Source organism: Arabidopsis lyrata, assembly GCF_000004255.2.
Source record: "Arabidopsis lyrata subsp. lyrata unplaced genomic scaffold ARALYscaffold_1, whole genome shotgun sequence".
Classification (NCBI taxonomy): Eukaryota; Viridiplantae; Streptophyta; class Magnoliopsida; order Brassicales; family Brassicaceae; genus Arabidopsis; species Arabidopsis lyrata.
This window is the reverse complement of record NW_003302555.1, coordinates 13405385-13427232: the sequence shown is the minus strand read 5'-3', so window position 1 is coordinate 13427232 and position 21848 is coordinate 13405385. Positions and strand designations below refer to the sequence as shown.

At 34.7% G+C, this 21848-nt stretch overlaps 3 protein-coding genes and 1 long non-coding RNA gene across 4 annotated transcripts; 3 read left to right on the top strand and 1 right to left on the bottom strand.

Moving 5' to 3' along the window:
- Positions 1 to 15: 15 nt before the first annotated feature.
- LOC110224730 lies at positions 16 to 1721 on the top strand. Its single transcript, XR_002329228.1, has 3 exons — positions 16 to 98; positions 436 to 1191; positions 1376 to 1721. It is a non-coding gene; the product is annotated as an uncharacterized LOC110224730 (long non-coding RNA).
- Positions 1722 to 5150: 3429 nt separating this feature from the next.
- Positions 5151 to 10346, top strand: LOC9326923 (proline-, glutamic acid- and leucine-rich protein 1). The gene is made up of 13 exons (XM_021011565.1): positions 5151 to 5662; positions 5791 to 5907; positions 5997 to 6061; positions 6389 to 6494; positions 6824 to 6895; positions 7102 to 7161; positions 7258 to 7387; positions 7470 to 7654; positions 7946 to 8130; positions 8443 to 8570; positions 8644 to 8912; positions 9089 to 9332; positions 9421 to 10346. Exons 1-13 carry the CDS (start codon positions 5396 to 5398, stop codon positions 10107 to 10109), a joined length of 2517 nt encoding a protein of 838 aa, XP_020867224.1. The 5' UTR covers positions 5151 to 5395; the 3' UTR covers positions 10110 to 10346.
- A 392-nt stretch (positions 10347 to 10738) lies between these two features.
- Positions 10739 to 12538, bottom strand: LOC9326922 (elongation factor 1-delta 1). Its single transcript, XM_021011566.1, has 7 exons — positions 12459 to 12538; positions 12039 to 12147; positions 11787 to 11903; positions 11587 to 11680; positions 11376 to 11499; positions 11013 to 11288; positions 10739 to 10913 (listed from the first exon to the last, which is right to left on the bottom strand). Coding segments are annotated over exons 2-7 (696 nt in total). The 5' UTR covers positions 12122 to 12147; positions 12459 to 12538; the 3' UTR covers positions 10739 to 10911.
- Positions 12539 to 18002: 5464 nt separating this feature from the next.
- On the top strand, positions 18003 to 20726 carry LOC9329668 (probable inositol transporter 2). Its single transcript, XM_021014235.1, has 6 exons — positions 18003 to 18293; positions 18378 to 18448; positions 18828 to 19163; positions 19250 to 19357; positions 19429 to 20031; positions 20106 to 20726. Exons 1-6 carry the CDS (start codon positions 18155 to 18157, stop codon positions 20589 to 20591), a joined length of 1743 nt encoding a protein of 580 aa, XP_020869894.1. The 5' UTR covers positions 18003 to 18154; the 3' UTR covers positions 20592 to 20726.
- The last annotated feature ends 1122 nt before the right edge of the window (positions 20727 to 21848 follow it).

The window sequence follows — 21848 nt, the reverse complement described above, 5'->3', positions numbered from 1 at the left end:
CATCTTAAGGTATGTATGTTTTGTTTTAATCAGAATCCAGCAAGTTCTAGAATTGTCCGAGTGGCTTCATGTACCTCAACCTCTGATCTCCTTACAAGGTCTTTGAAAATTTGAATCTGTTCTACTAGGTTTTTCCAATTTTTTACTATTCGTTATCTTCAATTTCCTCTGTTTCTTGTTTGATAATGAATTCTATGTTCATCAGATTGATTTAGTTTTTAGAACTATGAATGATGTACTCTGCGGAGGCTGTTATTTTAGCTAACCTATCTAACTTCTTGTACTTGTATTGTTAAATGCTCGGTATTTGTCTAATGAGACTTTCACATTGCACATCATTATTCCACTCTTATGTTTTCCTTGAGATTGCCTTTCAAGCTTTTTGTAACAAGGTTTTTGGGAATCTAAGATGCTTTCTTATTTATATTCAATCAGGCTGTCTAGATTTTCGAATACGAAGAAAGATGCAGTTTCACACGCTTCGAAACTAATCCTGCCTGGATGAAGATTCTTCAGAAGCACTATTGGTAAGTGCCACATTTAAGAAGACCTTTCTTATGATTTAGTAATATTATGTCCTCTAGATGGTGCCCTTTCTTTGTGGAGATTATTTTTATTCATTCACACTCTTGAAGCCAACCTGGAATTATAAAGAGAGAGTTGGCTTCATTCTTATGATCTTGGTTTCATTCCAAGACTGTCCTACCACTTTAATATATATGTTTAGCATCTAGAGTTCCTCTATATGAATTACATTTAGCAGAATCATAACCTACTAGAACTGCTGATTGCAATAACTTCTTTGTTCTTTTTATTTGTGTGCCGCTATAGAGTTTCCCTGGACCCTGATAGAACACGGGGACATGTATTGGCCTGCTAATTGAAAATAATAAATAAAGTGTTGTTAATTGTTCAATTAACCCCACATGCGTGCCATGTGGCGCATGTAAGGACAAAAAAAGCTTTCTTTCTCTCTCTCTCTCACTCGCGTGTAAGGACAGAAAAAGCTTTCTTTCTTTCTCTCTCTCTCACTCTCCATTCCATCATCTCTTTCAATCGAAATAGATCCAAATCTCTTTCTTTCTAAGAAGTTTAGGGATTTGATTATGGTGGATAGAGTTTTAAGGGTTTTGGAGATCCAAAGTCTCTTTCTTTCCAGAGACAAGGCCAGACTTAATTGGTGGTATACTGGTATGTTCTGTTCTCTCGCTCACTCTCTGTCTCTATCTCTAATTTGGATCTCTCTCTTTTCTTGTTTTTGGAGGCTCACCGATCCGTAGTTTCCTTGTCTTTGAGAAAGATTGTTGTTACTTGCAATTTCTTATGCCTTTCTTTTTTTTCTTTTCCGCTATCTGCCGTTTCCCTTGCTCTCTAGTGGTGCGAGTCATGGAAAAGTTTGCAGAAGCGTCAAAAGCTTGAGGTTGATAACACTATCTGTCTTATTGAAATTTCTGATCTTCCTCGTTTGAGCTAGTCGCCAAGTTCTGCTACACACTCACTGCCATGAGATCCTCGAGTATCCTGATCAATTGAACACTACCAAGAAATGCATCGAGTCACTATCCATGAGACCGTTGACTGATCGAGGTAAGAAAAAGCTAGTACCTTTCTTTAAACTCGTTTTTTCAAAACAAGTGTCATTTTTACCAAAATTTTTAAATAGTTGTACCTTCTGTCTTACTTGTAATAAAATAGTTTCCTCTTTGCTGATGGTCTTCTCATCTTCTTCTAATCGTTCTGATCTTCTCCAATTTGCAAGTAATTCCTTTCGTAGCTTAGAGAATATAGATATAATTTTGATCTTTTGGTTTACCTCTTTCTTGCTCCGGATTCATGAAACCAACATTGTCTGGAAGAAGAATTGTTACCAATTGTGCCAAAATTCCAGCAGAAGATTGTTCTAAAAGTGTCTGCTAATGGTGTAAAAAACAAGGACCCGTCTTGGGAAGACTCATCCTCCTCAGTCTTCTCTTTTTGAATTCAGCTGACTTCGTGATTAGGTCATAATACTTGATGATGCTCTGCTCATTTTGACCAATTGAGAAAGCCAACCCCTTGGCCCTCACACCCACCACCAACTTGCACTTCACTCTACTTGCTAGGGAGAAGCGATACCACGATTTTTTATCCTCTGACCCTTCCACTGCCTGCTTACCCTTGTCACCTTCCCCAATTGTCCCAATTACTTTCTCAACTGCATGGTACACAAGCACATTCCATTCCTTCATTGGTAGGGAATGTGTCCTCGTTACCTAATTCATTGATAACATTATCTCTTTTATACTATCACGGATCTGATTCATCTCCTCAAAATCTTCAGTACTAACAACAATCTTAGCTTCATCTACAAAGTCCTCCACATCCACAAAAGCTTCCTCCACAGCCTCATCTCAATTGGTCACAACTCTTGAGAAGCTGAGGAAGATGAGGCTGTGGAGGAAGCTTTTGTTGATGTGGAGGACAACAAACCGACCTTTCTTTTTTTTTTCTCTTTTTTTTTTTTTTTTTTTTTTTCTTTTTCTTGTTATAGTTTCCACCATAAAATAATTAATCTTGTGAAAGTGTTGTTTAAAAGTATCTACTATACATTTTTGCAACACTTTTTTGGGTTCCTAATCGGGTCAAATTTTGTTTAATTTTGATCCGGAAATCTTCAATCGGATCTTTCCTTATTTTTGACAAAACTAAAAAACGAAAATTAATCAATAAAATCTAAAAAATATATATTTTCTCAACTAATTACTATACCTAAACTCTTTATTTATGGCATATTCTCTACAATTTTTATAGATATTATTTAATGCTAATATAACAAATTTGAACTAATTTCCTAAAACCTCTCTACCTAATTAAAACATAAATATATGATTCTCATTTCACTTTTATATGATCTTATATTTATATTATTTTGAACTATTATAAAATATATATATACTTAATAAAAAAATTGATTTTTTTCTGCATATGCTATGATTCAAATTTTTTAAAACGGACATATATTACTCAATCGATGAAGAAAAAAGTATGTGTACAATCTATATTAACATTTTTGAAAAACAAATTTGCGCGTTTAATCAGGTCGTATTTTTTTTTTACTCTGACCCGGAATTGAGTCATTCAGATATTTTCTTAATTTCTACAATTATCTAAAACTGGACAATATACCACGGTGAAATCTTAAAATTAACAAATCGAAATACAATTATTTAGTATTTTAATATACATTTTTTAAATATTTTTACGGGTTGGTCTAAAAACACACACTAATTTGAAAATATATATATTATAGAAACTATTTGAAAGCAAACTTTTAAATTGACTCGAATTATATGTCTTTTAAATAAAAGTGTTATTAAAAGAAATAACAAAATGATGTTTAATTTTACAGGACATGATTATATGGTGGGACGGGTCGGATTTGGATTGATATTAATACGGGATAATATATCACGGGTGAAATCCTGGGATTAACAAATCAAAATACAATTTTTTTTTTTTGTCAAACATCAAAATACAATTATACAATTTTAAACACTAAACAAAACAAATACAACTTAAAATTTTCATTTTTAGTTACAACGCATGTGACTCGCAATGTACAACAAAAAATATTATATACAACAAATTCATCGGTTTATACAAAAACAAAAAAAAATCAAATGATTAACCCGCGGTGTACCGCGGGTAACAATCTAGTGTTCTTATTAATCTCACAACCGAAAGAACATACCTTTTTTTTGTTGAATTAATAAGAATTTACTTCTGTCATATTCTTATTAAAATATTTAATTGTTAGTTTTACCGGTTGAATGCTTAGATGTTATCTTTAAGGTAGTTGAAGACTTGAAAGTTTTGTAAACCAATAAGATATATATAATTTCTTAACCAAAATTTGAATTTTGATACTTAGATATAAATTGATATTTTGATATAAAATTAAAGCAAATTTTTTTTAATTTTGAGGTGTAGACCCGAGAAAAAGAGGAATAAAAAGAGATTTTGCCTCAATGTTTCTATTTTGTTAAGTGGCTACTAGGTTTGAAAAAAATATTTGGAAACGGAAAACAGAACCGAAATTGATCTTAAAAAGCAAATTGAACCGAATTTGGAATCGACAAAATAACGGATCCTAGACTCATGTATCTGAAAAAATCATATTCGAACCGAGAACCAAATGAGTATCCAAAGTATAATTATATACCAAAAATAGTAATTATATGACTTGATATAACCTAGTCACTTAAAATTACAATTATAACTCCAAAAATATCAATCATTTTTAGACCAAAATAGCCAAATATATCATAAACTTTTACGTATATTTATCAAAATTTAACTATTTTTAAATTTTTCCAATATTTTGGAGACATGAAACTAAACCGAAAATTATATACCAAAAATAGTAATTATATTTAGACTAATATAACCCAATTACTTAAAATTACAATTATAACTCTGATCATATTTAGATCAAAATTACCAATATATTCTAATCTTATAGGTATATTTATCAAAAAATTTAACTTTTTTTTTTTTCCAATATTTTGGATACACGAAACCAAAGAGATCCGAACCCATGTACTGAACCAAACCAAATTAACCTCGAATCAAACTTTTAAAATATTGAAATAGTTCCTAAAATCCTCTAACTGAATTACCCAAGCCCGAATGGAAGTGATCCGAACCCATGTACTGAATGTCTAGGTAGGGGTGGGCCGGATCCGGATATCTGGCTTTTTTAGGGTATCCGGATCCGTCTTTTCATTATCCGGATCCGGATCCACTCCATCCGGATATCTGTAAAAATAACCGGATATCCGGATCTGAGTTATTTTTATATAAATTTTTTTTATTAATATAAAATTAAAAAAATATTTAAAAATAAATAATTTAATATAAATAATTAAAAATATTATTAAAAGTATTATTATTATATAAAATATAATAAAAATTAATAATAAAATTTAAATAATAGTAATAAAATATTTAAAAATATTATTATAATATAAAATATTACAAATCCGGATATCCAGTTTTAATTTTTCTATTATCCGGATCCACTTTTTCATTATCCGGATCCGGATCCGCCCCATCCGGATATCCTATTTTTCAGAGCGGATCGAAACGGATCTCGGATCCCGGATAATTGGTCTCAAGAGCTATGTCTAGGTCTAGCGGCTACATTAGACATCCGGGTCCGGGCTAACACAAGACAAGTATATCCGGTTTAATTAAACCGATTCAATTTGATTCAACCAATAAAAACCGAGCCTGATTCGTTATTCGTTAAACCTTTCTCTCTAACAAGCTCAAATCCTACGACTGTTCTGTCTGTCCGCCACAGTTCTAAAACCCTAATCTCTCTCTTCATCCGCATCTCTCTTTCACGACTTCAATGGCGTCTTTTGAGCGTTTTGACGACATGTGTGACCTGAGATTGAAACCTAAGATTCTCCGAAACCTTCTGTCCGAATATGTTCCCAACGAGAAGCAGCCTCTCACCAACTTTCTATCACTCTCCAAGGTTGTATCAACCATCTCCACACACAAGCTCTTATCTGAGTCTCCTCCAGCTTCAATTGACCAGAAGCTTCATGCTAATTCGAAATCAGCCGTTGATGATTGGGTTGCTAGATTATTAGCTTTGATTTCTTCTGATATGGTACCAATCGAAATCTTCAATATTGTTTTCTTCAATACTCTGTTTTTGGAATCAAATTACTTGATGTGAAAGTTTTCGACTTTGGTGTTAATTTGTGTTACTTTTTGTTGTTGTTGTTGTTGTTATAGCCAGATAAAAGTTGGGTGGGTATTTGTTTGATTGGAGTAACATGTCAAGAATGTAGCTCAGATCGTTTCTTTAGGTCATACTCTCTTTGGTTTAACAGTTTATTGTCACATCTTAAGGTATGTTTTGGCTCTCTCTATGGTGAGATTTGTTCCATCTTCTACCAATTTGTTTTGAAATTTTAATGTTTTGTTTTTGTTTTAATCAGAATCCAGCAAGTTCTAGAATTGTCCGAGTGGCTTCATGTACCTCAACCTCTGATCTCCTTACAAGGTCTTTGAAAATTTGAATCTGTTCTACTAGGTTTTTCCAATTTTTTACTATTCGTTATCTTCAATTTCCTCTGTTTCTTGTTTGATAATGAATTCTATGTTCATCAGATTGATATAGTGTTTAGAACTATGAATGATGTACTCTGCGGAGGCTGTTATTTTAGCTAACTTATTTAACTTCTTTTACTTCTATTGTTAACTGTTTGGTTTTTGTATAATGAGACTTGTCATATTGCACATCATTATTCCACTCTTATGTTGATATCATTTCCTTGGGATTGCCTTTCAAGCTTTTTGTAACTAGGACTTTTGGAAATCTAAGATGCAGGCTGTCTAGATTTTCGAATACGAAGAAAGATGCAGTTTCACACGCTTCAAAACTAATCCTGCCTATCATTAAATTATTGGATGAAGATTCTTCAGAAGCACTATTGGTAAGTGCCACATTTAAGAAGGCCTTAAGTTTTTCCTTTGATTTAGTAATATTATGTCCTCTAGATGGTGCCCTTTCGGTTTGAAGATTATTTTTATTCCATAACACTCTTAAAGCCGACCTGGAATTATAAAAGTAAAAGTTAGCATCATTCCTATTGGTTTTGTGCCAAGACTGTTTTACCACTTTGATTTAGATGTTTAACATGTAGAGTTATGCATTAGTTCCTCTATTTGAATTTTAGCAGGATCACAACCTACTAGACCTGCTAATTGTTATTAGCAACAATAATTCTGCTCATGTCATTAAGGATTGGTATTGGATATGCAGGAAGGCATTGTCCATCTGCTAAGTACAATTGTACTCTTGTTTCCTGCTGCCTTCCACAGTAATTATGACAAGGTCAGCTCTCTTCGCTTCTAAAATGTATTTTCTGTTTATCTAATTTCCTGATCTTATTAGCATCAGTATTTTGATAACTACATGACAACAGTTCATAGTCTAATGAATACACGCACATGTGCCTAGGTGATAACATAGATATTTGAAAAATTTCTGGTGACTATGATAGTGTATTATGAGTTTATTTGAAATTCTATTCCTTGCAGATTGAAGCCGCTATTGCCTCCAAAATATTTTCTGCGAAAACCAGTTCTAATATGTTAAAGGTATTCATCTTTTTATATATTCTCTATTTCATATTTTCTATTAACTAAGCAAGAAAATATTAACGTGCACTTCTTTCTTTCTATCTCAACCTTCAGAAATTTACCCACTTTCTAGCATTGCTCCCCAAAGCTAAAGGTGACGAGGGCACCTGGTCCTTGATGATGCAAAAGCTGCTGATATCTATAAATGTGCATTTAAATAATTTTTTCCAAGGTCTAGAAGAAGGTAATTCGTTATTTTTTTTATTCTTTTTATTTGTGTACGGCTATAGAGTTTCGCTGATAGAACACGGTGACATGTATTGCAGAAACAAAAGGAACAAAAGCAATCCAACGATTGACCCCTCCTGGAAAAGACTCTCCTTTGCCCTTGGGAGGTCAAAATGGGGGTTTGGATGATGCATCATGGAACTCTGAACAATTGATTGTATCCCGAGTTTCTGCACTTATGTTCTGCACCTCAACGATGTTAACTACCTCGTACAAATCCAAGGTAGTGCGATATCTTTTTCTGTTGGATTATTTATGATTCCTCTTAATTTTAGACCTGGAGAGAGTTAGTTTTTTCGTACGTAGTCGTAAATAGCTAGGTGTGCAATTTGGGTGTCTAGATTAAGGATCATTGTTAACGCATCAAGTTAAGCATGTCCCAGCTTATTCCGTGTCCAAAGTTTGGATTGCTGCTCAGCAGACTCCTTCCGTCTCTCTTGATATGTGCTACTACGTAATCAAGACATCTCATTTGCGTCTGAAAAATTCTGATATTCTTTCTTTTAACCTTCAGATTAATATTCCAGTTGGCTCATTATTATCCCTTGTTGAACGAGTGCTGTTGGTGAATGGCTCTCTACCTCGAGCCATGTCACCCTTCATGACAGGGATCCAACAAGAATTGGTTTGTGCAGAACTTCCAGCTTTGCATTCGTCTGCTCTGGAACTCTTGTGCGCTACTTTAAAGAGTATCCGCAGGTAAACCGGTCTCCCTTTATTTCTCGCTACTAGCATAACCTATGATTTCCATTTAACCTAGATTGTTGCTACCTTCATTGTCGAAAACTATATATTTTTACATGTCAAACACATTAAAGAATATATTTCAACTGAAACCTGACCTTAATTTCATTGACACTGACAATTGAGGAGTTGTTCCTTTGGTAGTTTATGTCTTGCTGAAAATAGTTTCGCAATTCTCGTTTTTCCAAATAACGGATTGTTACTAGTTACCACACCTTCCCATGTCTTAGGAACTAAACAACATCCTCATATTGATTCATTTTGTAGCCAACTTTTACCATATGCTGCATCTGTGGTGAGACTTGTTAGTAGCTACTTCAGGAAATGTTCATTGCCAGAATTGAGGGTAAAGCTCTACTCAATCACTACAACCTTACTCAAATCCATGGGTATAGGTAATTTCACAAGATCTTGCCTTTGATGTGATGAAAATATAAGATCATTCTGCTAACATACTTCTCTGACCAGGAATGGCAATGCAACTGGCACAGGAAGTTGTCATTAATGCCTCTGTGGATCTAGACCAGACAAGTTTAGAGGCATTTGATGTGGCATCTAGCAAAAACCCGTCGCTTACTAACGGAGCTCTTCTTCAGGCTTGCAGTAAAAAAAGGAAGCATTCAGGAGTTGAGGCAGAAAATTCTGTTTTTGAAGTGAGAATCCCTCACAATCACTCGAGAAGCCCGATTTCATTGAAGATAGCATCTCTTGAGGCTCTGGAAACTCTTCTCACCATTGTAAGCTCTTTTAACTCTTTACTATCAAAATTCAGCTTTTTGTCGACACTGTTGAAAACTTAGTAGAAAGTTATTAGTTACTTGAATCCTACTTATAGTCACCATATTTCTTCTTTGTGACTCTGTTATAACAATATGATAGGTTATCAAATATCTTCTTTTCTTTCGGGTTTCAGGGTGGTGCATTGGGATCGGATAGCTGGAGAGAGTCTGTTGATAATCTTCTTCTGACCACTGCAACAAATGCCTGTGAAGGGAGATGGGCCAATGCTGAAACCTACCATTGTTTACCCAATAAGTCTACGACGGATCTGGTTGAGTTTCAGCTTGCAGCACTCCGTGCCTTTTCGGCATCTCTCGTTTCTCCATCACGAGTACGCCCTGCATTTTTAGCTGAAGGACTTGAGCTTTTCCGAACAGGTAACTAAGATTGTTGGCATGAATTATAACTAAGCTTTAAACCCCAGAAATCTTGAGTAGTTGATGCATATATATCGGCTTTGAACAGGTAAACTTCAGGCAGGAATGAAAGTTGCTGGGTTCTGTGCTCACGCTCTCATGTCCCTTGAAGTTGTTATACATCCGCGGGCACTTCCACTCGATGGCCTCCCGACACTTAGCAACCGATTTCCAGAGAGCAATTCTTTTGGCAGCCAAAAACACAACACACCTAATCTGAATAAGTTGAATGTTATTGCTCATGATGGTGATGATCTAGGCAATAGATGGCTGGCAAAGGCGGATGTTCCTTCTAACAATGCGATTCAGAGAACCTTTGACACGACTTTGCCTCTCCAAGAGAGCAAAAGATTGAAAGTTGGGAATGATTTAGCTACTGTCGTGTCTTTGAGTGTCCAAGATCATACAGATATAGTTGCATCAGAGAATGTTCAACAAGCTGATGTGCCTGAGAAGGTTCCTGAGGAATCTCTAGGACCGGTTTCAGACAAAGATGTTACAGCTCCCAAAGATGGGTATCAAGATGTGGTGAGTGGGACTCAAGAGGGAAAGGATTTAGCGATTAGTGGGACTCAAGAGGGAGAGGATTTAGCGTTTAAAGATAGTCTGATGGAGGAAGCATCAATTGGTAAGAAGATAGAGTCCTTAGGGGAATCTGATGATGATCCTATTCCTAGTCTTCAGGAAGGTGATTTTCTCTCTTCTTCTTCTGATTCTGATTCTGATATTGAATCGTAATGCAAGACAAAAGAGTTCACAACTCTGTCTTAGAAGAATTTTGTTTCTTTAAGTTAAAGTTTTGACTTTTGATCATATGATTATACCTCTTTTTTACTTGTAAGATGTTTCAAATTTGTGAGAGTTTTAATTCCTTGCGAGTTTTTGTTTCAATTGTACACCAGTTTCAATTACTCACTAACATTGCTGCCAAAGCAGCCACAGAACCGATATAACGAGCGTGACATATCAAGTTGATTTCTTTCATCTAAATCTTCCTATCTAACCGTAGTTTCAAGGCTAAGAGATTAACAAATGCGAAGCTACAAATCAAGGGGAAACTTGTGGTCATTGAAGCTAATACTCCCCTCTTAGTGTATCTTTGTGCTTAAGTCGATTGAGAAACAACTTTAACAAGTAAATAGCGCTAAAAATGGATAGCACAGTAATCTTCTCAACATAAATGTCTAGAGGTCATAAGTATACAATTTTATCAGCTTGAATTCCTCTAAATCACAAAACCCTGAACTTTAGTCTGCACTCTGCAACCTCGTATGATTTAAGGGAAAATTGCAATTCACTAAGACACACATCTAGAGATACAAGCGATGAACACAGGGGAAGGAAGAAGCAGAGAATGGTCATACACAAAAGAAAACGCAATACTTAATTATCATTCTTCATTAAATATCAAAATGGATCAGAGATGGCAAAAGCCATAGCAGAGTCAAAACAACAGTCTACAAAAACTTGGGAAACTGAATATAGAAGAAGAAGAACCAGACAACATGAACACAGACAATCCTTGAAGCATTCTCCATCCTCCTGCATTTATGATTCAATCCAACACACACAGTTACACACGGCATTATCTTATAAAAGGTCACAGCTAAAAAGAATTACCAATAGGTTCATGAAACTTACATATCTTGTTGAAGGCAACAATGTCACAGCTCTGGACGTATTCATTGATTGGTTCAACTGTGAGTTGCTCTTCGATCATGGTGTCAATAGAGACAAGGTCATCAACAATGGTGCACATAATCTGCAACTTCTTGATACCATAACCAACTGGGACAAGCTTTGATGCTCCCCAAAACAAACCTTCCATCTGAATGGATCTCACTGCTTCCTCTAACTTCTTCATGTCAGTCTCATCATCCCATGGCTTGATATCAATCAAAACTGAGGACTTTCCAGCTGATGAAGAAAAAAAACAATGAGAAATCCAAGACAACTTCATATCATTCATAAAGTACAAGCGTAGAACAAAAAACCCAAACTTACATTCCTTCTTCTTTGTAGATGCCTTGACAGAAGCTGCTCTCTCTTCAGCAGCTTTCTTTTCCTCTTCGGTTTCCTCTCCGAAAAGGTCAACATCATCATCATCTTCTTCATCAGCCGCAGCATCCTACAAAAATACACATTTATATGAAACCTCCCCAATGCTCAACTTTACAAAAACATTATGAGAAACCATAGAAACAATCAAGCGTACCTTAGAATCAGCTGCAGGGGGAGTAGCAACAGCCTCCTCAGTGATAGGGGCTGATCCCTCAACAATGACACCGCTTCCTTCAGCAGAGACACCGCTGTAAATAGAAACATAATTATAAAGAAACAACATTAGATTAATCCAAACAGCAAACAACTTAATCCGTAAGTAAATGGAAAACAATACAAGGCAATGGAGCTTACGAGATCCTCAAGAGGGCATCAATGTGGTTGTACCAACGAGAAGCGTTCACATACTGTGAAGTTGGGGGCTTTGCAAGAGCTGCAAAGACAGTGATATCGTCCTTTGAAGCCTGGTACCTGTAAACATTAACAACGGAAACCAATTATTACTCATACTGTTCTAAAAGATAGAGATTAAATCTATAAGAGATGTTCACAACTTGATTGAGACAACACTTGAAAAAAAGACATATTTAAGAAATTGAAAGTTACCCAGTGATGTAACTGCGAGTGAGAAGATGCTCATCGAGCTTCTTCAATCCAGAATCAGAGTTAAGGTTGGGGAAAGCTGCCATTATTTCTGAAGCTCGAACCTTTTTCACTGATATAAAGTAGATCAGAACAAATCAACTACTAAAACACCAATGATGATTCAGAGAAAAAAACGAAACTTTCTACTGCTACCAAACTTTGGATTCACTAAGACATTACTTAAGATCATCAAGAAGATCCTACAAGACCCATTGATCTACTGTTCCTAGTCATGGGGATCAACAAGATTTTGTTTGACAAATATACAAATTTTGAATTTCCACTCAAATACTATTACAACTATGTATACTTTGAGATCGAAACAAACCTAATGGGAGGCGTAAGAACAATTGATCTAACGAAAGAAATCGAAGAACAAACCTGAGCTAAAAGGTGCAGACTTTGAAGGAGGCAGATGAGGAAGGCGCAGAGTTGGTAGGAAGCTTATTTAACCTTCTAGGGTTTTTTTCTTTAGTGGGCCTATTTTTAGGCCCATTGAATTCCTCAGTTAGGCCTTTTTCCTTTCTCTTGGTGGGTTTTTACACAAAAATTAATAAACAAATGATAAATCGGTCTATGAATCAAAATATAAAAAGCTAGTGATATTTTATTTTTAAGTGTACCATGAGAAGTGTATAATGAATCAAAATTCCAGAGTTTCAGTTAGGAGTAAATTAGCATTACTCAGAAGTCAAAACTGCTAAAAAAAGTGGTAGCAAGAAAAAGTCTATAGGTTTATTAATAAGGTAATTTAGAATGATTTATGGAAAAATTAGATGTGTATGTATCTTACAAAATTCATCAATTTTCCTCTCTGATTAGTTGTCACTTCTTCTCTTCTAAGTTTTACTAACAAAATATTCAATTGAATTGATTTTGAAAATGATAGGTCACCCAATTTGTTTTTCCTTTTAAAATTTAATGTATAAGAAATTATCTAGGGAGTGATATGAAGCGGTTCTGTACGAACTCTTCGTGCCAGATTATCCGCCTTAACATTATCCCTACGAAAAATTAAAGATAAAGAAAAAGATGAAAGCTCCTCCTTGTCGCTCTGAAATTCCTCCAAGTACACTGAAAACGCCGGCCATTCGGTTGGAGAAGACACCATCTTCACCAGGTCTGAACAGTGTAAAGAACGCTACCTCTTGATTATCTGCACCAATCATACACTTCATCGCCCAGATAAGGGCCTCGACTTCGGCATGTAGTGGAGATAGACTTCTACGGAGGTTCGCAGCTCCCATGGTTGGCGGCTCTCCATTTGACGATGTACAGAAACAGCCTGTACCGGAGAACTTATCACTTTCTTTCCATGATCCATCCACAAAACAACGGTATCCCGCAGGCCTGGGCGTTCGGATATTCGGGTCGGGTTCGGGTCGGGTTTTTCGGGTTTAGAAAACTAAGACCTGTTCGGGTATTTTAAAACTTCGGGTTCGGGTCGAGTTCGGATCGGGTATTTTGGGTTCGGATTCGGGTTTACCCGAAGTATCCAAATATTAGAAATTTTGTATCCGATTCTATGCAAAGTATTGAAAAATACTCAAAAAATCTATAAAACCTAAGTATTTTATACCCGAATGTAACCCAAAATAGTTAAAACATCCGGAAACATCCGAATAATTTAGGCACTTAGGTTATTACAAGTATAAATATTACTAATATATTATAACTATGTACTTATATTTGGGTATATTCGGGTATTTGTTTGGATTCGAGTTCGGGTCGGGTTCGGGTTCGGATTTTCGGGTTGTGAAGTTTAGAACCCGTTCGGGTATTTTAAAACTTCGGGTTCGGGTTCGGATCGAGTTTTTCGGGTCGGGTTCGGTTCGGTTCTTCGGGTTCGGGTATTATGCCTAGGCCTACCCGAATACTCCGCCTCAAGTGAAACCTCTCTCACTCGAATTTGATTTACCAAGTGCACAGAACCATGATTTTCATTATGGAGCTCAATTTGAGCGGACTGCCACAATTGTGCCTCTTTTGAGTTCTAATTAATTTCAGATGACAAAAAAAAAAAAAAAAAAAAAAAATTATCTAGGGATGTGCCTTTAGTCAAGTGGTTAAGTCCATTTGACTCCGCCTTCCCCGCCGGAGTTCGACTCCACTAAGTCGCTTTATCCCGCATAGTAGGGATTGACTATGGATCGGGTCTTGTCAATCCAAAGATGTAAAAAAATAAAAAAAATAATTATCTAATATGTTGATATTAGTTATATCAGCCCCAAAAAATGGCATAGCTACCCAAGCAAAATCGCAATATTAATTTTCTTAAGATGGAGTTGAGACCATTTGTAGGATCTCACAAGCACAACGCCAAGAAAATCTTAGGGGGATGTATTCAATAGAGGATTTGAAATGATTTGTATTAAAATTTTAAATGCTATGTTATTCAAACATGAATTCTAAAAAAATTTCTAAAATCAAGTGTTATTGGATTAGTGATTTTAAAATCTACAATCAAATCAACTGTTATTGGAAACATTTTAAGTTGTGGATTTGAAGTGACTTGAGTGACTTTGGGTGGGATTTTAGAGAATATCTTAGTTAAAAATTCAAACATCCAAATTCCATGGTTTTAGGTGGGATTTGGGAGAATTTCAATAACAAATTTCCTAATTCACCAAAATTCACCAAAATCATCTCAAAACTCATTAAAACTCAAATCACTCTAAATTCTTTTTTCAATACACCCCCCTTAGTATATATACCAAGTTTTCATGTTTACAATAATATATTTTTATTAATTATCTTTTTTCAAAGTATTATTAGTTATTTATCATATATATAAAAATATGACATTCACTTATAAAAAAACCTAAAATTTACAAAACCTTTTCCCAAAAAAAAACTTTACAAAACCTAAACACTTATGAGATTCTTTGTATAGTTTCTTAACACTTATTCTTATACGTTTAATAAGTTGAATGTAGGTTTTGAGACGTTTTTAAGAAAAAAATTGTTCAACTTTTCTATATTCTTATCACTTTTTTTTTTGGAAAAACAAAAAGCTTTAAATTTTGCGGGGAACAAAAGTAACAAGATAGTTTGGCCAAAGAAGTACTTTGGTTTCTTTTCAAAATTCCTTCTCGTTGAGAAAAAGGATTTCAGATTCCAATTGAGTTCCAACGTTCTGGTTCAAAGGCTTCATTTCATAATCATTTTAAGGGAAGATTTTTTTTCCGGAACATAGAGGTTTAATTCAATTTCAGAACTAATACTATATTATATTCTCAAATTTCTGTCTATATAATACTTTTAATGTAAAATTTCTTAAAACAATTATATCCATGTAATTTTATTGAAGCAGAAAAGACAGAGAGAATTCTTTTTGGCCCTTTTTAAAAATTTGATGAGTGATCAACATCATCGGCTCATTCCAAATTTTACTGACTGATTTTTATTTTTATTCTTTTCAGGTAAATATAATCGACATTATTAGAGCGATCGAATCGAACTCTAGTAGTCCAGTGTAATCTCTTAGTACAATTGTTGTGTGCGCCATGCCAAGATAACTAAATATCTATCTTGTGTGTAGAAATCCACGACCACGGTCCACGGTCCACGGTCCACGGTCCACGATCCACTATCCAATTGGGACACTAACAAGTATCACGTATTTTATATTTTAATATATAAAAAGTTGTTAAAGTGTCATGTTCGTTAAGTATGCTCGCCACTAAAATCAACTTTGAGTTGCAAAACATCTTAATATTTGTTTCAATCATTTGTGATAAAGGTAAAATTGGATCAACAAAAAGAAAAGGTAGCATAGCATAGCATTAGCTTGCATGTGCTACACATCAGGACCAATGCGGGGATCGGATAACAAACCAACAAATGTAATCATTGTTCTATATATACGTTTTAATTAACTTTTAAACTTTTTGTTAGAAGAACCCACCATATATATTTGATATAGTAATAGAAATTTTTAATCAGATTAATTTCATAGTCCTTTGTTCTTAAATCTTAGTCGAATTTCACGTAATTGACTCTGATCAAATATTATCTATGTATTATGGATGGAATGGTAGCTATGATATCACCTTCTAACAGTTTTCATCTTTGAAGTCTTCTTGTCACATCACTTTTTTATAATAAGATATTCATTATACCATATTTTTAATTTCAAAACATGCATGATTAAGTTTTAGATAAAATAAAATGGAAAATTTGGATGTATAACCAACAAAAAAATATAAATTAAGAAAGTAACCATAAAAAAAAACTTACATTATAACATATGTGTACTATATATTATTATAATTTTGCCCTCACAACTAACCACCACCAATGGCCACCACCGCCGCTGTCATTACCACCGCCGTCGCCGGAACCACCGGCGTCGCCGGAAAAACCGCTGTCGCCGGAACCACCACCGCCGCCGGAGCCACCGCCGCCGCCGGAACCACCACCACCACCTTTGGTCATTTCACCTACCCTTTAGGTTAGTTAGTTAATTAATACATATATAGTGCTATATTCTTAATTTTATTTTGAAAATGTGTTATTCTTGCAAATCACTCAAATAAAATTTCGATTTTATTTTTATAAATATCTCCAACTAAAAATAAATAACTGATTAATCATTATGAAAAAAAAAAAGTTTTCTTTAAAACGGAGAAGGAAAGAAAGGATAAGTCCAAATTCACGAGTTTGACTAATCATATAATGTATACAACTTCAATTCAAGCCCAGTATATTTCCTTTTTCTTATATAAAAATGATCAAATGACAATGATCTTTCACCAAAGTTTTGGTAGTGACAATTACATTGTTTTTGAATTGAACGTCGTCTCCTATAAATCATAGACTTCATAGTTCCGGTACAAACCCCAAGCACCTCTCAATAAGCCATTACGAAAGCTCCCTTGTAAAACCATGTCACGATATAATCACCTAAAGGAACTGATTCCAGACACCCAAAGGATGAAGTTTGGCTTTTACTCCATAGGCTCACAAATAACGATAAATCTAATGTTGTCCAAACAAACATTACTCACACCGATTCAACCGTCTGGTGGACACCAAAATTCATTCTAATAGATGATATTCACAGGGTAGAATTCATATATTGCACCGTCTTAGTAATCTTAAGACAATGAAAACTCTCAATTGTTTTAGTTATTTTGAGTTATGTAATTATAAATTTGTAAGAATTCAAGTGAGCAAACAAACGATAAACATTTTATTAATTTACTAATAGTTCTATCGAAATTACCGAGTAAAACTAGATTAAAATCTTCACATTTTGATCAAAAATTTCTATTGAATTCTTTTTAAATGACAGTCCCACAAAAAAAATCACATAACGTTAAAAAAAAAAAAACTGAATAGCCTTTTTCATAGAAATTAGCTATATACGGACAAACATCTCAAGAATTTAATTTCTTTTGGAGAGATAATTACAAATAAATAGTCCAATATCATATAATTTTGGAAATGCCTAATTGAATAACACTATAATAATATAAATTTGAATTCATTAAAATAAATGGGTCAAAAAGATACTAAACATTAAATTGCTATATTATTATAAAAAAATTTAAAAAAAAAATTCTAGTCAATTATGCTTTCGTGTAACGCATGTAGTCAATGTATATATAAAATATTGTAACTAATGTTGTCATAATTTTATGTGGTATATTGTAGAAAATTTTCATTAATATATCGAGTAATAGCCAACATCAAAAAACTTGTTGATATTCTAATGTTTTTTTTTGTAAAAAACAAAAATATAAATTTTCAGATTTGTCATAAGGTAAATGAATGCACTAGAAATAAATGTAATAGAATAAATATAGGTAAATAGAAACAAAGAAAGATAATAAATGAGTTATCCAAAAAAAAAGTAAAAGAAGAAATTTTTTTGAAAAGTCATTGGATTTTTCTAGTAAGTGTCCTCCGTGTTCCATCTCAATTCTCCATTGATTCATCACCACTTATCATTATCTCACCAGAAAATAAAAACAGAACACAACACAACAGAGAAACTCACACTCTTTATATTGGTTGTTCCGTCTCATTCGACAAACACACTTATAAAATCTTTTAGCCAAAAAAAAAAAAAAATGGAGGAAGGAATAGTTCATGGAGGAGCTGATGAATCAGCTTTCAAAGAATGTTTCTCTCTAACATGGAAGAATCCTTATGTTCTTCGTCTTGCTTTCTCTGCCGGAATCGGTGGTCTTCTCTTTGGTTATGACACTGGTAAGTTTCTTTTTTTCTTCTCTATTGATTCTCTCATGCATACACATATATGCTTTGAAGTTTGATGTGTATATATACATGCAGGAGTGATATCAGGAGCTCTGCTTTATATCAGAGATGATTTCAAGTCTGTTGACAGAAATACTTGGTTACAGGTTCTGTTTTAATTACTTGGAATTATGTGTGAATTTTTTGGATTTTTGAAATAAATGGTTGTTGTAGTAACATCCCATAAGCAAGAAAGAGATCGAACTCAAAAAAAAAAGAAAAAAGCAAGAAAGAGATCATGAATTTGAGAAAATTTCAAAACTTGTTAGAGAAACTGTTCTGTCTAAAAACTATAGTTGTGGTTGTAACAATTTGGCAAAGAATAAATAAAAGCAGATCAGGGTTTGGATTTTGTTTTAGTGTAAGATTAGCACCAAACATCATGCCGTTTAGTATTTACCGTTAAGAAGCGCCTAAAGCAAGTTTCATGAATATACAAAGATACAAGCAAAGACTAAACTTGAAACAAAAAAAAAATGGAAACAGGAGATGATAGTGAGCATGGCGGTTGCAGGAGCCATAGTTGGAGCAGCCATAGGAGGTTGGGCGAACGATAAATTCGGGAGGAGAAGCGCGATTCTCATGGCGGATTTCCTCTTTTTATTAGGAGCTATTATTATGGCGGCTGCTCCTTACCCGTCCCTCCTTGTCGTTGGCCGTGTATTTGTGGGACTCGGGGTTGGGATGGCCTCAATGACCGCTCCTCTATACATATCAGAAGCTTCTCCTGCCAAGATTAGAGGAGCTTTGGTCAGTACCAATGGGTTTCTCATTACCGGAGGACAGTTCTTGTCTTACCTCATCAACTTAGCCTTTACAGATGTAAGTGATACTAGCCTAAAGACAGTGAAAGATCACACTTTGGCTAGTTTTGAGGTTCTTAATGTTCTGTTTTCTCTGTTTTTTAGGTGACCGGAACGTGGAGATGGATGCTCGGAATCGCCGGAATTCCAGCTCTTTTGCAGTTTATCCTAATGTTTACACTCCCGGAGTCTCCTCGTTGGTTATACCGCAAGGTACTTTTGATCTTTTTCTTTTCTCCAAGATTCTGTCACAGACTATGATGAATTAAAATGTGTGTAAACAGGGAAGAGAAGAAGAGGCTAAAGCGATTCTAAGAAGAATATATTCAGCAGAAGATGTAGAACAAGAGATTCGTGCACTTAAAGACTCAGTTGAGTTAGAGATACTTGAAGAAGGGTCTTCCGAGAAAATCAACATGATCAAACTATGCAAAGCTAAAACCGTTAGACGAGGACTAATAGCTGGTGTTGGTCTCCAAGTGTTTCAACAGTTCGTTGGGATCAACACAGTTATGTATTACAGTCCAACCATTGTTCAGCTAGCCGGTTTCGCTTCAAACAGAACAGCTCTTCTCTTATCTCTAGTTACCGCAGGACTTAACGCATTTGGTTCCATCATTAGCATTTACTTCATTGATAGAACCGGAAGGAAAAAGCTTTTGATCATTAGCCTTTTCGGAGTCATTATCTCGCTAGGAATACTAACCGGTGTTTTCTATGAAGCGACTACTCACGCTCCTGCGATTAGCTCTCTCGAGACACAAAGGTTCAATAATATTACTTGTCCTGATTATAAGTCAGCTATGAATACCAATGCTTGGGATTGTATGACTTGTTTGAAAGCTTCTTCTCCATCTTGTGGCTACTGTTCTTCTCCCACTGGAAAGGTAAATACATTTCGAAAAAACCGAAAATATATTTTCAATTATATTCAAGATCCTTATTTATATGATGATTGCAGGAACATCCCGGGGCTTGTTGGATCTCTGATGATTCGGTTAAGGACTTATGTCATAACGAAAACCGGCTTTGGTACACGAGAGGATGTCCTAGTAATTTCGGTTGGTTTGCTCTTCTTGGATTGGGACTTTACATCATTTTCTTCTCTCCTGGAATGGGGACTGTTCCATGGATTGTTAACTCAGAGATTTATCCATTGAGATTCAGAGGAGTCTGTGGAGGAATAGCTGCAACTGCAAATTGGATATCGAATTTGATTGTGGCTCAGTCTTTTTTGTCACTGACTGAAGCTATTGGGACTTCTTGGACTTTTCTCATCTTTGGAGTGATCTCAGTCATTGCTCTTCTCTTTGTTGTGGTTTGTGTTCCGGAGACAAAAGGAATGCCAATGGAGGAGATTGAGAAGATGCTTGAAGGAAGATCTATGGAGTTTAAGTTTTGGAAGAAAAGATCAAAACTTGTTGAGAAACAAAACCAGAGTGCATGAGAGAAACTCTTTAAAGATTTCATTAGAATATCAATAAGAAAGCGCATGAGATTGTAACTTTGTATTGAAACTTAATTGTGACAATTTAGTGATCTTCTATTTTAAGAACCAGTAAAATTTAGGTTGTTATGAATCAACTTATTGGAGCAAGATCCTAGGAGCTAGATCTTACCACATACCATTGAAATCTCACCAAAATCATTCATTTTGGTAAAGACCAATTACTTACGGATTGATTATATATGAACACACAAAAACACTTTTATAAGAAACACACACATAATCAGGTTTAATTATTGTCAATGGTTAAGGATACTTGACTCTGTAGCTGTCGAGCATGAAGCTGACAAGTACAAGTGTAAGTGCGGATACCAAATATTGTACTTGAACTTGAGTGATTCCAATTGGTCTTTTCCTCTTTTTGCACTAAAAATTATCTAAAATAAAACCAATTAAAATACCATTTATGTATCATTTCTTTTATATTCTTAATTAATTCGGAAACACAAACCAATTATGTTTAATCTAATATACATTGGAAATACATAACATAATAGAGATACATTGGAGCCAAAAAAGAAGAAGTGAAATTCGATGTGCATGAAAAAAAGTATTCTGAATGTGCATCAATGAATGCCTTTAGACAGTGACAGGTGCTTCGCAGTCTCGAGCCCGTCGTTAACTCTGTGAACACCGAAACCCAAATATCACCTTCTTTTTGCATTGGTCTTCTTAAAAACCAATTCTTAATGGAAGGCACACACATATTTATACGATTCTGAAATATTCATATGCTTAAAGTTATATGTAGCATATCCCTAAACGGAATGTATTTGGGTAGCCCAAAGTGGGTTTGTATCGTGTTCGTGTGAGAATCAAGACGATTGACCTTTTTTGATAAACTATAACATGAGTCGGGGGTATTAGAGTGTATATACCGGTTTAGTTATGGTTTAGTTTGGTTAGTATCTTTGGTTTAGTTTACCTTGTATTTAAGCTTTCTCTTGTACACATTTTATCTTTGAATGAAGATATTTTACAATTCTGTTTTTCTCTCAATCTCAATCTGAGAGAAACTAACAGGGAGGAAACTAAAAAACGTAAGATATTATATGTGAATGATCAAAAAGTAGAGTTTAATATTCATATATTATATGAGATATTGAAGAAGTATTGAAACATTATGTGACGACATACTAAGTATTATGCCATTTGCATACCAACAAAGTCAAATTCGCTTTATTATATATATCACTC

Coding starts and splice junctions, on each gene's coding strand:
- LOC9326923 (XM_021011565.1), top strand. CDS start 5,396: ATGGCGTCTTTTGAGCGTTTTGACGACATGTGTGACCTGAGATTGAAA. Junction 5,663..5,790: donor CTTTGATTTCTTCTGATATG/GTACCAATCGAA, acceptor TTGTTGTTATAG/CCAGATAAAAGTTGGGTGGG. Junction 8,131..8,442: donor ACTTTAAAGAGTATCCGCAG/GTAAACCGGTCT, acceptor TTCATTTTGTAG/CCAACTTTTACCATATGCTG.
- LOC9329668 (XM_021014235.1), top strand. CDS start 18,155: ATGGAGGAAGGAATAGTTCATGGAGGAGCTGATGAATCAGCTTTCAAA. Junction 18,294..18,377: donor TCTCTTTGGTTATGACACTG/GTAAGTTTCTTT, acceptor ATATACATGCAG/GAGTGATATCAGGAGCTCTG. Junction 20,032..20,105: donor GTTCTTCTCCCACTGGAAAG/GTAAATACATTT, acceptor TGATGATTGCAG/GAACATCCCGGGGCTTGTTG.
- LOC9326922 (XM_021011566.1), bottom strand. CDS start 12,121: ATGGCAGCTTTCCCCAACCTTAACTCTGATTCTGGATTGAAGAAGCTC. Junction 11,904..12,038: donor ACTCGCAGTTACATCACTGG/GTAACTTTCAAT, acceptor TAATGTTTACAG/GTACCAGGCTTCAAAGGACG. Junction 11,500..11,586: donor CCCCTGCAGCTGATTCTAAG/GTACGCTTGATT, acceptor GTATTTTTGTAG/GATGCTGCGGCTGATGAAGA.